Raw genomic sequence first — 12,840 nt, 5'->3', positions numbered from 1 at the left:
ACATTTTGTTGTTAAAAATAAATAAATTAATTAATTAATCTGAATATAGTACTGATAAGGCAAATAATAAATATACCGTTTTATATAGGGATTATAGTAACATAATATTAAATATTACTAATTTATTATTGTAGTATCGTTTTATTATTCAACGCCACAGAGCTATTAAAAGATTTATACTTAGCCTATTAATCAGCAAATACTTTTTGTTATTGTTGTTTTTATTTAGTTTTTCCTTGATACCTTTTTTTTTTTTTGAAATTATTTAAATGGGAATTATTGAATATATTTAGTTTTCTATGTCTGATTGGTTTTCTGTTGTGACTAGTATGGCATTATTCTAAAATGTTTAATTCTAAGTTTAATACTGACTAATAAGAATCAGATCCCAGGTATTTCTGATGTATCAAGCATTTTTTTTTTTTAACTGTCACAGACTAGTTTATTATTGTAGTATCATTTTATTATTCAATGCCACAAAAGCACGTCTCGGGTAATTAAGTTAGTGTTCACGTTACCTAGCAACCAGTGTTTGGGACATGGCCATAGACTGTACAAAAATATGGCGGACAAGTACAACGCAGGTAACAATGTTATAGATTCAAAATGCAAAACTTTTTTCCTCTTTCGGGCTTACGATTTATCCCGTAGCATTTGTACAATTGTCGTCCCCTAAATGGTCAGTGCAAAGTTTCGAATATATAACGTTAGCTAACGCTGAGTAGCAAAGTAAAAGACCCAGTTGTTAACAGACCGCACAATCTTGTTCAGTTGCTAAGGAAAAAAAATGACAGTAAACGAATACTAAGTAAGTTAAGTTAGCTAGGATGTCTACTCCATTGTTTCGTATTTGCTGAAACATAATTTCCTTTTGTCAGAAACTATTATAACAGAAACTCAAAAGAGGATATGTAATGCCTTTGACGTGTTTGACCATGAATCCAACAAGACTGTTGATGTCAGGTAACATTTTAAGGTTTTAAAATTTCTATTCCCTTGCTTCCTATCACACTCTAGAGGTTTACTAAGTTCAAATTCAAATGATCAAATGACTTGTTTAACACTGATATTTTTTACTTTAAAAAAGAGAAATAGGCACTATTATCCGCTCACTGGGCTGTTTTCCATCAGAAGCTGAATTGCATGATGTCATTGCTGAGGTCAGTGGCTTGTTTTTACAGTGTTAGACATAGGTTAATTTAGATATTGAATCTTGCAAGCTGAGTAGATTCGTAGTTATGGTTTGTGACTTCTTCCACAGCTAGAAGATGAAGAGCCCACTGGGTTTGTACGCTATGAGAAGTTTCTTCCAACTATGACTAAGATCCTGCTGGAGCGCAAGTAAGACTGGCACTGAAAGTGAAGGATCAGTTATTATCATCTTGAGCTTTCTGCAGAATTACAAATAAATCAGTTAAAATAAACTTTTTAATGCTACTTTTTAATATTGATATGATAATATACCAGAATAATTATCAGGTCTAGCAAATATGTCCCTGCCAAAAAAAGATGATTTTTAATGCAACTGACAGATTGTTTTCTATGTCTGATTGGTTTGATGTTGTGTCTAATATGTTACAGTTATGCTAAAATGTTTTAAGTTATACTTATGCTTATGTTGTTACAGACAGTGTAGTTCCCTTTCAAGGCGGTAATTCAACATTACGTCAGCTGTGATGTATATGGGAACTCCTCCCTTCTCCACTTTTGCTGAAATCTTATGGGCTAGAGGACAGCTGGCCAATTGACGTGAAGCATGCAAATACTGACAGGTTCACGGGCAGTATAAATTGCATGGGAGCGACAATTACATCAGAATCTCTTTCTTAAAGGAGAACTCCGGTCAATTTTAACATTGAGCTCATTTTTTTGTACATTTGGAGTGCTGTCAATACAAAGAACAACGACAAAAATCGGTGTTGCCTACACCGAGTTATTCTATTTTTAAAATTTGCACCCTGTTGACTTCAATGGGGCAAGTACTAAACCTGCTTTTAGCCTCTTAACATCCTTGATGTGTCATTACAAGTGCACAGAAAATGTGAGTGATTCCTTCTGAGTGAACACGAGCACATTTTCTGTGCACTTGTAATGACACATCAAGGATGTTAAGAGGCTAAAAGCAGGTTTAGTACTTGCCCCATTGAAGTCAACAGGGTGCAAATTTTAAAAATAGAATAACTCGGTGTAGGCAACACCGATTTTTGTCGTTGTTCTCTGTATTGACAGCACTCCAAATGTACAAAAAAATTAGCTCAATGTTAAAATTGACCGGAGTTCTCCTTTAACGCTAGAAGTCATATCTAAGTCTTCGTGGAAGTTGCAATAGAGGAGTACTCACCCCCTGTTTTTTCCTCTCCGCATCCGATGGCTGCTACATGCCAGATATGTGTCATGGCTACATGTCCCATTGACCTGCCCGACCTTCACCAGTTCTGTGTCACCTGCCTGGGCCTCACCCACGCCGAGGCGGCTCTCACGGACAACACGTGCGCCCACTGCGCCGAGCTGCCAGTGCGCACCCTCAGAGCCAGAAGAGAAGTGGCTCGGGCAACAGCAGGGATGAGGCCCACTGCCGCCAGCGAGCCTTCTCCCTCCCCCGCCCGAAGACAAGTTCGATGCTGTCAGCTTCGCGGACGATAGCTTACGCCCCCCCCCCCCCACCCCCCACCCCACGCCGTCGCAAACTTCGTCTCTTTCAGAGCTGGCGAGAAAGACGACTCCACGTCGCTCTTGGCGTCGGAAAAGGATTGGGCATCTCAATCGGACCTCCAGGAGGAGCTCATCAGGGTCCTCGGCAAGGCGGTCACGGAGCTGGACCTAGCTTGAAACGCCCCGGACGAGCCTGTGAAAAGTAAGTTGGACTCGTGGTTTCTCCAGTCGAGCCGCCGCCAGGCCGCATCGAGGAGAAGAACACTGTTCTTTCCAGACGTGCATGAGCACGTGGTGAAGTCATGGGCTGCACCACAATCGGCGTGCACCCACTCTGCCATGCAGGCCATGTTCGCGCACGTGGACAGGGCAGAAGCCCACGGGTATGTGCGCATGCCCCCCGTCGAGGAGACCGTTGCCGCACACCTGTGCCCATCGTCATCTGCATTGGGTTCTGACCGCAGCCTGCCTTCCAAGCCGTGCAGGTTCACGGCCCAAAAGGCGGACAAGGCCTATGCATCTGCGGGGGAGGCAGCTTCTGCTCTTCACGCCATGGCAATCCTGCACGTGTTCCAGGCAAAACTGCTACAATCCCTGGACGGCGGCGATCTGCGCGCGGCAATGGATCTCGCGCTGATGGCTACTAAGCGCTCTGCACAAGCCATCGGCCGTTCCATGGGGTTCATGGTCTTCCTTAACAGGCACCTATGGCTAACCCTAGCTGACCTGAAGGACGCAGACAGCAAGACGCTCCTAAACACTCCAGTCACTCCCTCTGGCCTCTTTGGTGGTGCTGTGGAGTCGGTAATGGAGTGTTTTTCCGAGACGCAAAAGCGCTCCAAGGTGATGAGTCACGTGATGCCCTGTCGCTCACTCCAGTCATCTGCAAGGTCCCGCTCTTCTTCGGCACCTCGCCAGGCTCAAGGACCGGCTAGACAGCCCGCCCCGAACCGGACGCTCGTTTCGGCTGAAACAAGCAGTGGTCGGGGCCTGGGAGGACATGTCAGGGTCAGAGATAAAGCCCGCGCCGCGAGAGAGTCAGCGCGCCATCCTCGGCTACCAAGCCATCTTCCTGACGGAGCGATCAAGAGGAAGAGAGAGCGCGCTGGAGGCCCCGCCCCCAAGCACCATGTTCTAATGCATCATGTCCCACATGTTCCTACGGGCGACAATTGCTATGTGTTTTTAAATGCTGTTTGTGTGAGTTCCACAATAAAAACATGTATCCATTCACAAAAAGAGCTTTTTCTTCCTCTTGCACCCAACACTGTGTCATTCGCCCTGCCTCAGTGCAGCACAGAGCCACAACCCTTGATTATAATGGCCTCTCGATGAGTGCGAGAGTGCCAACACCACAAAATGCCCGCCGCGAGCCGCCCTCCCGCCAGTGCTTCTAGCCTTGTGGGGGCGGGGCTCCAGTCAAAACACGGCATCAGTGGCTACAGTGGCCGTAGAGCTAACGCGTCCGCTGTGTCACTTCCTGGACGTGTGGAGGGCTATCCCGGGCATTTCACCGTGGCTACTGGGAATAATTCAGCACAGATATTCTCTCCAGTTCAAACGCAGACCTCCCCGCTTCAATGGTGTGGTCCCGTCACTGACTTTGCCCCAAAACATTCCCGTTCTGAGACAGGAAGTTCTCAGTCTGCTTGAGAAAGGAGCTATAGAGCGTGTCCCTCCGAGCGATCAGGAAAGCGGATTCTACAGCCGCTACTTCGTGGTGCCAAAGAAGGATGGAGGACTCCGTCCGATTCTGGACCTGAGACCCATCAACCAAGCACTTCACAAGCGCGCGTTCAGAATGACAACACTGAAACAGATCCTGGCCTCAGGCCTGTGGTCGGAGTCACAGAGAGGGTGGCACATAAACCGTTTGGAATTGGAAGCAGTGTCCTTAGCCCTGGAAGCCTTCCGGTCAAAATTGGAGCCGCAACATGTACTGATTCAAACCGACAACACATCTGTGGTCTCGTACATAAATCGCCAGGGTGGCATGCGCTCCAGAGCTCTGTTCAAACAGGCAGCGAGTCTCCTGTTGTGGGCGGACCGACACTTTCTCTCCATATGAGCGGCGCACATCCCCGGTATCCTGAACCATGGAGCAGACATGCTTTCGAGGAACGGGATTCCTCAAGGAGAGTGGAGGCTTCACCCTGGATTGGTTCAAATGATTTGGGATTGATTCGGGAGGGCGGAAGTGGATCTGTTTGCCACAAGCGAGAACACGCACTGTCAGATGTTCTTCTCGCTATCTCACTCCCCGCTGACGGGAGATGCTCTGACGTCTTGTTGGCCAGAAGCCAGGCTTTACGCGTTCCCTCCGGTGAAGATTCTGCCTATGGTGTTGTGCAAAATCAGGGAGGAGAGAGCGTCAGTGATCCTCATGGCCCTGAACTGGCCGAATCAGCCCTGGTTCGCGGACTTGAGAGAGTTAATGGTGGCTCCCCCATGACAAATCCCCCTCAGGAAGGACCTGCTGTCTCAGGCGAACGGCACGATATGGCACCCCAGCCCGAGCTGTGGAACCTACATGTGTGGCCGCCGTGATCGGTAAGCACGCTCTGGTAATCAGATTTCTCAAGGGAGCGAGAAGATCGTGTCCTTCATGGCCGCCCTCCGTGCCGCTGTGGGATCTGGCTCCAGTTTTGAGGGCTCTATCTACCACCGTTCGAGCCACTAGCTTCGATTGCGGTTAAGGAGCTTTCCCTGAAGACGGCCTTGCTTCTTGCTCTCGCCTCGGCGAAGCGCATTGGAGACTTACACGCATTCTCGGTGAATGATGATTGCATCTGTTTCGGACCTGGCGACTGCAATGTCACTCTCCGGCCGAGACCAGGCTACATTCTTTCGTAGGACGTGAAAGTGAGACTTTCTCACTGGATTGTGGACGCTATTGCATTGGCTTACGAATGCCAGGGGGAAGTTTGTCCCCTTAACATCAGAGCTGTCAGAGCTGTCAACATGAGCTGTCAGAGCTGTCAACATCAGAGCTGTCAGAGCTGTCAACATCAGAGCTGTCAACATGTTTCGGACCTGGCGACTGCAATGTCACTCTCCGGCCGAGACCAGGCTACATTCTTTCGTAGGACGTGAAAGTGAGACTTTCTCACTGGATTGTGGACGCTATTGCATTGGCTTACGAATGCCAGGGGGAAGTTTGTCCCCTTAACATCAGAGCTCATTCTACAATGGCGATTGCTTCCTCATTATGCCTGGTCTAGAGGTATGTCTATCCAGGATTTATGTCTTGTTGCTGGCTGGTCTTTTCAGAACACATTCACCAGGTTTTACAAGCTGGATGTTCCCTCTGTAGCGTCACAAGTACGTTCGGTGAGTTGAGTTTTACTCATGTTGTGAACTGTTATAACCAGCTATGCAGTAGTTACCATAGCTTCTAACTGTGTGTTATGGTTAATAAGATTTAACTCTCATGCTCTCATGCTCATTATGTTGTGTCTGCCCTGTTCAGTGCAGCCTTCGCTTTCATTGCATTAAGATATGCAAATTTTGTTAGGGTCGGAGCAGATGTCTCATTGGTCTAGTTCCGCTTATCAGATGCGAGTACTCTCAGCAACGTGGCTATTGGCTAGAACTGTCTTGCTTACCTGTGGGTGTGGTTGACCCTGTTTCAGGGCTTATCTTCACTGCTCTCACGGTGGGATTTAATACAGTTCCCATATACGTCACAGCTGACGTAATGTTGAGTTTCCACCTTGAAAGGGAACGTCTCCAGTTACTATCGTAACCTCGGTTCCCTGAGAGGCGGGAACGAGACATTATGTTAGCCGACGTGGTTGCTGTTTGATCAGCTGTGCTAGCGTTCAGTCCATAGACTGTAAAAAATATGGACAAAGCTTCTGTGACGTCACCTATAGACTTTCTGAAGAACGGGTTTGAAGCCGTTTATGGGGGGTATGGGCGGCGCCATCTTGGAAAATCCTAACCCCGCCCACCTTCTGACGCAGCGCACGTCACTCAGCTCGCTCTGCTACTTCGGTTATCTCTGTGTATATTTTAGGCAACGAAATATGTTATAAAACACCATACTAACTCTTTTCGTTTTCATTTAAAGAAATCTTAAACATAGCCACACAAATGTGGTTCAGGGAACGCGTATTGATTATATTCACTGCACATAACGTTTGCCTATTTAAAAACAAAAACAAAATATAAAACACAAACCTGCCTCTTTTCGTTTTAAATATTATATAAAAATATTAAACATTTTAATATGGTCCAGGCAATATGTGCATTTGTACTAAACAACAGATGTTGCAGTAAACAACATTACAGATCATATTCGTTGTATTAAAATTTAAAATGACAAAACTCAACCCAGTCTCTTTTTGTTAAATTTCAGTTTTATCAATATTAGCTATTATAAAAGTATAAGTAAAAGGTACAAGAAGCTATACAAATAAAGCAAACAATTCAGTCAAACATACAAAGTCAGCGCTCTAGTCTAACCATACAACGGTAAAGTTAAATAGCTTATAAAGTTATGAAACTTCCCCTCAGCCAAAACGATTGGCCAGGGAACAAATTATAGATTTACAAGACCAAAAATCGCCCGTTAGATATACACAAGACGAATTATATCTCATGTTTAACCACTACAGAGACGCCAGAGTCAGCGGCAAACCTCAGAACATCTAGCCGAGGAAAGGCTGTTCCAGGCGGGGTACATGAACGCCGAGCGCCCGGTCATCGCTGGATCTCACAACTGGATACAATTTTCATAAATCTTTATAAATAAACCACAGATTTGAGCTTTAAACAACTACATTCTCGCCTGAAAAACTCTTAAAACTACATTTCATGATACAGAAACAGTAGTATTATATGTCAACGGTATTAAAAAATGGCACTTCGTATGTTGTCATTCTCCGTGGCGCTGCCTTGTCAGCTGTCAATCAAGCTGTCAATCAAAGTTAACCACGCCCTTATTGTCATACATTTTATATCTAAATACGATCTAAACTAACGAGTTAGAAAAAAATTCACAGCCCTCATGGTTTTCAGGCACTCGGAACCTATCGAAAAATACAATAAAAGTCCATGGGACCAACCTGTAAAAACATGAATTTATACTGTGAAAACGGACATTTTAACATGGGGGCTATGGACATTTGCTCCCTTTTGGGACCTCGCCCTAGCGGATTTTCGATGTAAATTACAGTTTTTCGCACTTCCGGGTAGGCTTCATTTTTCAGATCAGAATGTTGCCGCTTGGTTCAGTCGTGATTCTGACGTAACTGTCGCGCCCATGCAATTTATACTGCCCGTGAACCGGTCAGTATTTGCATGCTTGGTGTCAATTGGCCAGCTGTCCCCAGCTGGCATTAGCCCATAAGATTTCAGCAAAAGTGGAGAAGGGAGGAGTTCCCATATACATCACAGCTTACGTAATGTCGTTCCCGCCTCTCAGGGAACAGAGGTTTTGATAGTAACCGGAGACGTTTTCTTTACAGTAAAGAACAACAGTGACTGACCATTTGTTCATCAACCTTGTTTACAGAAGTACTTTTCCTATTCACTTTACCCCATAGGGATTTAACAAAAAACTTCAATCAAGTGTTTTAAGCTGTGAAGCAAAGATGAACCAATGCATCGAAAATTCTTTATTAAAAAGCTCAGTATTTAGGGCTTGCACAGACTAGTCGAGTAGTCGAGAGATCGAGTCGACTACTTCAACCACTAGTCGGCGTTGTCGAAAACAATCGACTACGAGCGTGCATTTACCATAAATGAATTAAAATGGCGAACGTCACCAACAGACACCACACATCAGATGTGTGGAAGTATTTCATCAAGGATGACGAAAATATCGCAATTTGCCAACTCTGTAAGGGGCCGTTCACATATCGCGTGGAACAAGTGCTTGCGCTCCTATGGCGTACTGTCGTTGCTATGCAACCCTAAACTGCGCTTCCATTATCCAAAAAACGCGATATGTAAACCCCTAAAAGCGGACATTGCGTCTGAAATGAAAGACAAAAGAACGGCTACTTATTTGGCTTTACTCTGTTACATGAAAATTAAAATATGTAAGGTCATAATTATAATGTTTTTTTTGTAATTGTTGCATTAGGCTATGAATTTATATAATTTATTGATAAGAACTATTTCATGTCTTTTCATTTACAGTAGCATGAACCACGAGTAGTCGAGTAACTCGAGTATTGTTAAGAAATCGACTAAAAAAGACAAGTCATTTTGCTCTGCTTCCTCTTTATAGAGGCTTTACACGTACGTCACGGTTTGGTCAGTTGCCTGGATGCGCGACCATATTGGAGATACTCGGATGTAAACAACAGCATGGATTGCACTGTTTATGTACTACTGAACATATTGTTACACTTATTTATGACGTCTAAACCATGGCAAAAATACGTGGAAGCTGCTAAATCATATAGAGAAGGACTTAGTAAGCAGGAAAGAGCGTGCAATTTTGACAAACTAAAGTTAATATGTGGTAAAGATCCGAACAAGCTAGCTTCTTAGTCGTGGACTGTCCACCCAACAATTCTTGTTCAGATTGTCAGTCCAAATCCGATTTTTGTTCATATCCGATTGAAATGCTGAAATGCAAATGCAAACCCCTTCATCAACGCAACGTCATTGCCATAGAAAGAGTTGCATGGACACACAAATTGGATCTTAACAGTTGCGATACACAGCGTGGACATCATTTTAGATCAGATTCCAGTCGTATACAAAAATAATCGGTTTTGGACTGACAGTGTGAACGTAGCTATAGTGAACTACTTTACGTCAACGTTTTAGTCATAGTCAACGCTTCATTTACATGGTTGATGAGCTGATGCTGTGCCTCTCTCAACCACAAACGCCTTCTTTCATCAGTTTTTTGCACTCTTCTCTTTAACTTTTGGCAGTCTATAGAAATCCAAATGTTTTTTCCAGGTGCGACCAATTAGTACAGACCAAAACACGACCATTTTTCAGTAGCAATAATCAGCCAAATTTGCGAGTCCGTTCAGTCCAGTGGCATTGTTACATTCAGTGTAACATTCACTTTCACATTCATTAACTTCCGGATTGATGACGTGTTGTGAAAACCCTCTATTGCAGGTTCCGTCCTATTCCAGAAGACCTGCTTCTCCAGGCCTTTGAGGTATCTCATTCTCTGACACTTTAACATTTTGTTATTGTTGTTTTGTTGTTTGAATTCACCTTGGTTACACTGCAGAAAAAAAAACCTACAGTGCAATTCTCAGCAATTCTAGGGAAGCTTGTTTCCACCACTTAATAAAAAATAAAAAAGGTAATTGCGACATTTTTTATCTCACAATTCGAGTTTATCTCACAATTTTCGAGTTTACATCACGCAATTATGAAAAAAGTGATAATAATTGAATGATATAAACTCGTAATTATTACTTTTTTATCAGAATTGCGTGTAATGAAGTCGCAATTGCGTGTTATAATATCAGAATTGTGAGATATGAAGTCAGTCTTTTTTTCCCTCTGAGTTTATATCTCACAACTGTGAGAAAAGAAGTCAGAAGTGTGAGATATAAACTCAAATTTGCAAGAAAAAAAAGTCAGAATTGTAAGATAAAAAGTTGCAATTGTGAGGGAAACAAAAGTAGCAATTATCTTTTTACTTTTTTATTTTTTATTCTGTGGTGGAAACAAGCTTCCATTGATTTCAAAATACATTTCGAATTGGATACATAAAGATGGAGACCTTCGACTAATGGATTTATTTAAAGGGACGGTGCTGTTATCTCTTTTTAAAGGTTTTAGATCAACAGAAAAAAGGACACTTGGAACCAGTGGAACTGACCAAATATTTAACACAAGAAGGTATAGTATTTCCAATGAGACTATTCAAAATAGTGGTTTGGGATTTAAGGATGGGCTTCTGATATTTTGAAATCAATGTGCAATGTCACAATTGAACAATTGTAAGCTGTGTCCCAATTCAGAGGCTGCATCTTTCAAAGGCTGCATACTACATTCGAAAAAGAAGGAGGATCCTTCGTGGCACAGTCTATCCCAAGATTCATTGCGCGCCAGTGATGACTGGAATTATTATTTTTTTTTTTAGATAAGTATTGGGTTTCAATTTGCTCGAATATCTAATGATACAAATTTAAAACAAACAAACAAACAAATAAACTATAAAGCAGTTAAAATGCTGACATACTGTATCTTACTAAGATGCGATTTTATAGATCGTTTGTACCCTTTATTATCTACATAAATGGACCAAGTTGATTTAGACAGGTTCTGAACCCTGTTTTGTTTTTAGACAGTTAAATATACTATTTATTTTTTGTATAAATCCAGTATAAATGTTACTGCCGCTCATCAATGGCAGCTGTTACAGTTGCTAGGCCTTCTGTCGGAGCCGAACCTTGTGGACAACAGCGCTTCGGGCGACCCGAGTTCTAGCCCCGGTTCCTGTTCCTTTCTCCTCCCCTATCGCTTCCTGTCTTTCCTTGACTATCCTGTCCAATAAAGGTAAAAATGCCCAAAAATATAACTTAATGAAACAGTTGGTAGGCCTTCGAAGGATGCAGCCTCTGAATTGGGACACAGCTAAGGAATCCACAACACAAGGAAGTTTTCAGTTAACAAAATTAATTATTTCTGTTTTGAAGGAGAGCCGTTCACACAAGAAGAGATGGATGAAATGCTGTCTGCGGCTGTTGATCCTGATAAAAATGTAATTCTCTACAAGGACTTTGTGAGCATGATGACCTTTGATGACTCTCGATGATGGCTGACAGAGTGTATAATTCAAATAAATGAGAATTGTCACGTCAAATTTTTTTTATACGATTCCATAAAGAACCATGCATTGCAAGTGCTACATAGGACCTTAATGATGGTGTAATGAATTTAATAATAGTTTATTTTCATTGATATTAGTATTATTAATAATATTTTAAAATCTTTTTATTTATGTAATGAAGACCGTTCCAGTGAAATATCTTCACAATCCTCTATTATGTCTTTACATCCATCATTATGTGTGTATATTCAGTGGCAGTTTCTCGTCTGCAGACGATGGGGACAGCATTTGAAATACACAAAGTTTAGAGTTACATTGTGTCTCTTACAGTTGTTTATGTTGGCCAAAATTTGTATATTAGTTTTTTTTTTGTGACTGGGTATTTGTTTATGCATAAGTAATAATTAAAAAAAATCTAACAAACAATTCAATATCTCTGTTACTTAGTGGAGAAGAGGAGATAAGTATCCTTAGCAGAACAGAGCTGTTCACACTTTCATGTTCTGTTAAACTAAAAATAGAAAAAGACATGATTGGTAGGAAACAAGTTACAAATTGAAAGTTAAAATGTATAGACATTTAAAGAAAGAAATAATTTACCTGTTGAGAGTGTGTTGACAGTCTAAGCAATTGAATGGCTGAGCTCCAGAAAATCAGTAGTGAGGTGGTTCTGACAGTTACATAAAGAACCCCAAACTCTAACAAAAAGAATCACTTATGCATATAAAGGGTTCTTCTGAATCTGGACCATACGGTTCTATTACTACTTTCTTAGTCTACTGTAAAAATTGGGTTGTGGTTAGTCTTGCAATGTAAAATATATTTATAATATTAAAACATATAATATATTTATTTATAACTACATACCATTTAAAACAGGGCTTTGTGTTGATCAGGAATAAAGTTTATATATAGGCTATATATATATATCAAACAGAGATAAGCTACTATTCTTCTTTTAAGTGTGGTCTTCGGGGGCTTTTTGAATTTTTAAAAATGTTTCTCTTTTTCAGGTTTGATTCTAATCATAATGTAACCATTATTGAAAAAAAGATTTTCTTTCTGTACAAAAAATGCTAAACTTTGACAAAAAGTACATTTTATTGTTATAATTGTGATTTCATAATATTTAGATATGAATCAAACTGGGAAAACTTGTGAAAAGATATCTTTTAGTTAGTCAAATAGCATATATTTGAGCTCTATAGCCATCTAGTGGCTAAAATTATATATATTTTTTTACTTTTAAAAGTGCATTTTCCAAAAGATGGGCAAAAATGTTACACTAAACCATGTCAAATTATCCATGTTATTAATGAAATTTAGAAATTTGGGTCTTTTATAAAGTGAATTTTACATAAAAAGCTGTTTTTGTATTAAAACCTATTTAAAATGTTCTTTGTAATTTATATAAATTTAAAATA

General features: G+C 41.5%; 1 protein-coding gene across 1 annotated transcript; it reads left to right on the top strand.

Moving 5' to 3' along the window:
* The first annotated feature begins 582 nt into the window (after window positions 1-582).
* On the top strand, window positions 583-11,446 carry drc8 (dynein regulatory complex subunit 8). Its single transcript, XM_081347689.1, has 6 exons — window positions 583-963; window positions 1,088-1,160; window positions 1,262-1,341; window positions 9,745-9,787; window positions 10,416-10,482; window positions 11,283-11,446. Exons 3-6 carry the CDS (start codon window positions 1,316-1,318, stop codon window positions 11,399-11,401), a joined length of 255 nt encoding a protein of 84 aa, XP_081203815.1. The 5' UTR covers window positions 583-963; window positions 1,088-1,160; window positions 1,262-1,315; the 3' UTR covers window positions 11,402-11,446.
* The last annotated feature ends 1,394 nt before the right edge of the window (window positions 11,447-12,840 follow it).

The sequence above is a fragment of the Scardinius erythrophthalmus genome (assembly GCF_964197995.2).
Source record: "Scardinius erythrophthalmus genome assembly, chromosome: 19".
NCBI lineage: Eukaryota > Metazoa > Chordata > Actinopteri > Cypriniformes > Leuciscidae > Scardinius > Scardinius erythrophthalmus.
The sequence above is the reverse complement of the archived record's forward strand: the minus strand, read 5'-3'. Positions and strand labels throughout refer to the sequence as shown.

What these genes read in the sequence shown, in the direction of transcription:
- drc8 (XM_081347689.1), top strand. Translation starts at nt 1,316, where the DNA reads ATGACTAAGATCCTGCTGGAGCGCAA. An exon ending in AAGATCCTGCTGGAGCGCAA is followed by an intron (nt 1,342 to 9,744) that starts GTAAGACTGGCA and finishes CCTCTATTGCAG; the next exon opens with GTTCCGTCCTATTCCAGAAG. An exon ending in CAAATATTTAACACAAGAAG is followed by an intron (nt 10,483 to 11,282) that starts GTATAGTATTTC and finishes TCTGTTTTGAAG; the next exon opens with GAGAGCCGTTCACACAAGAA.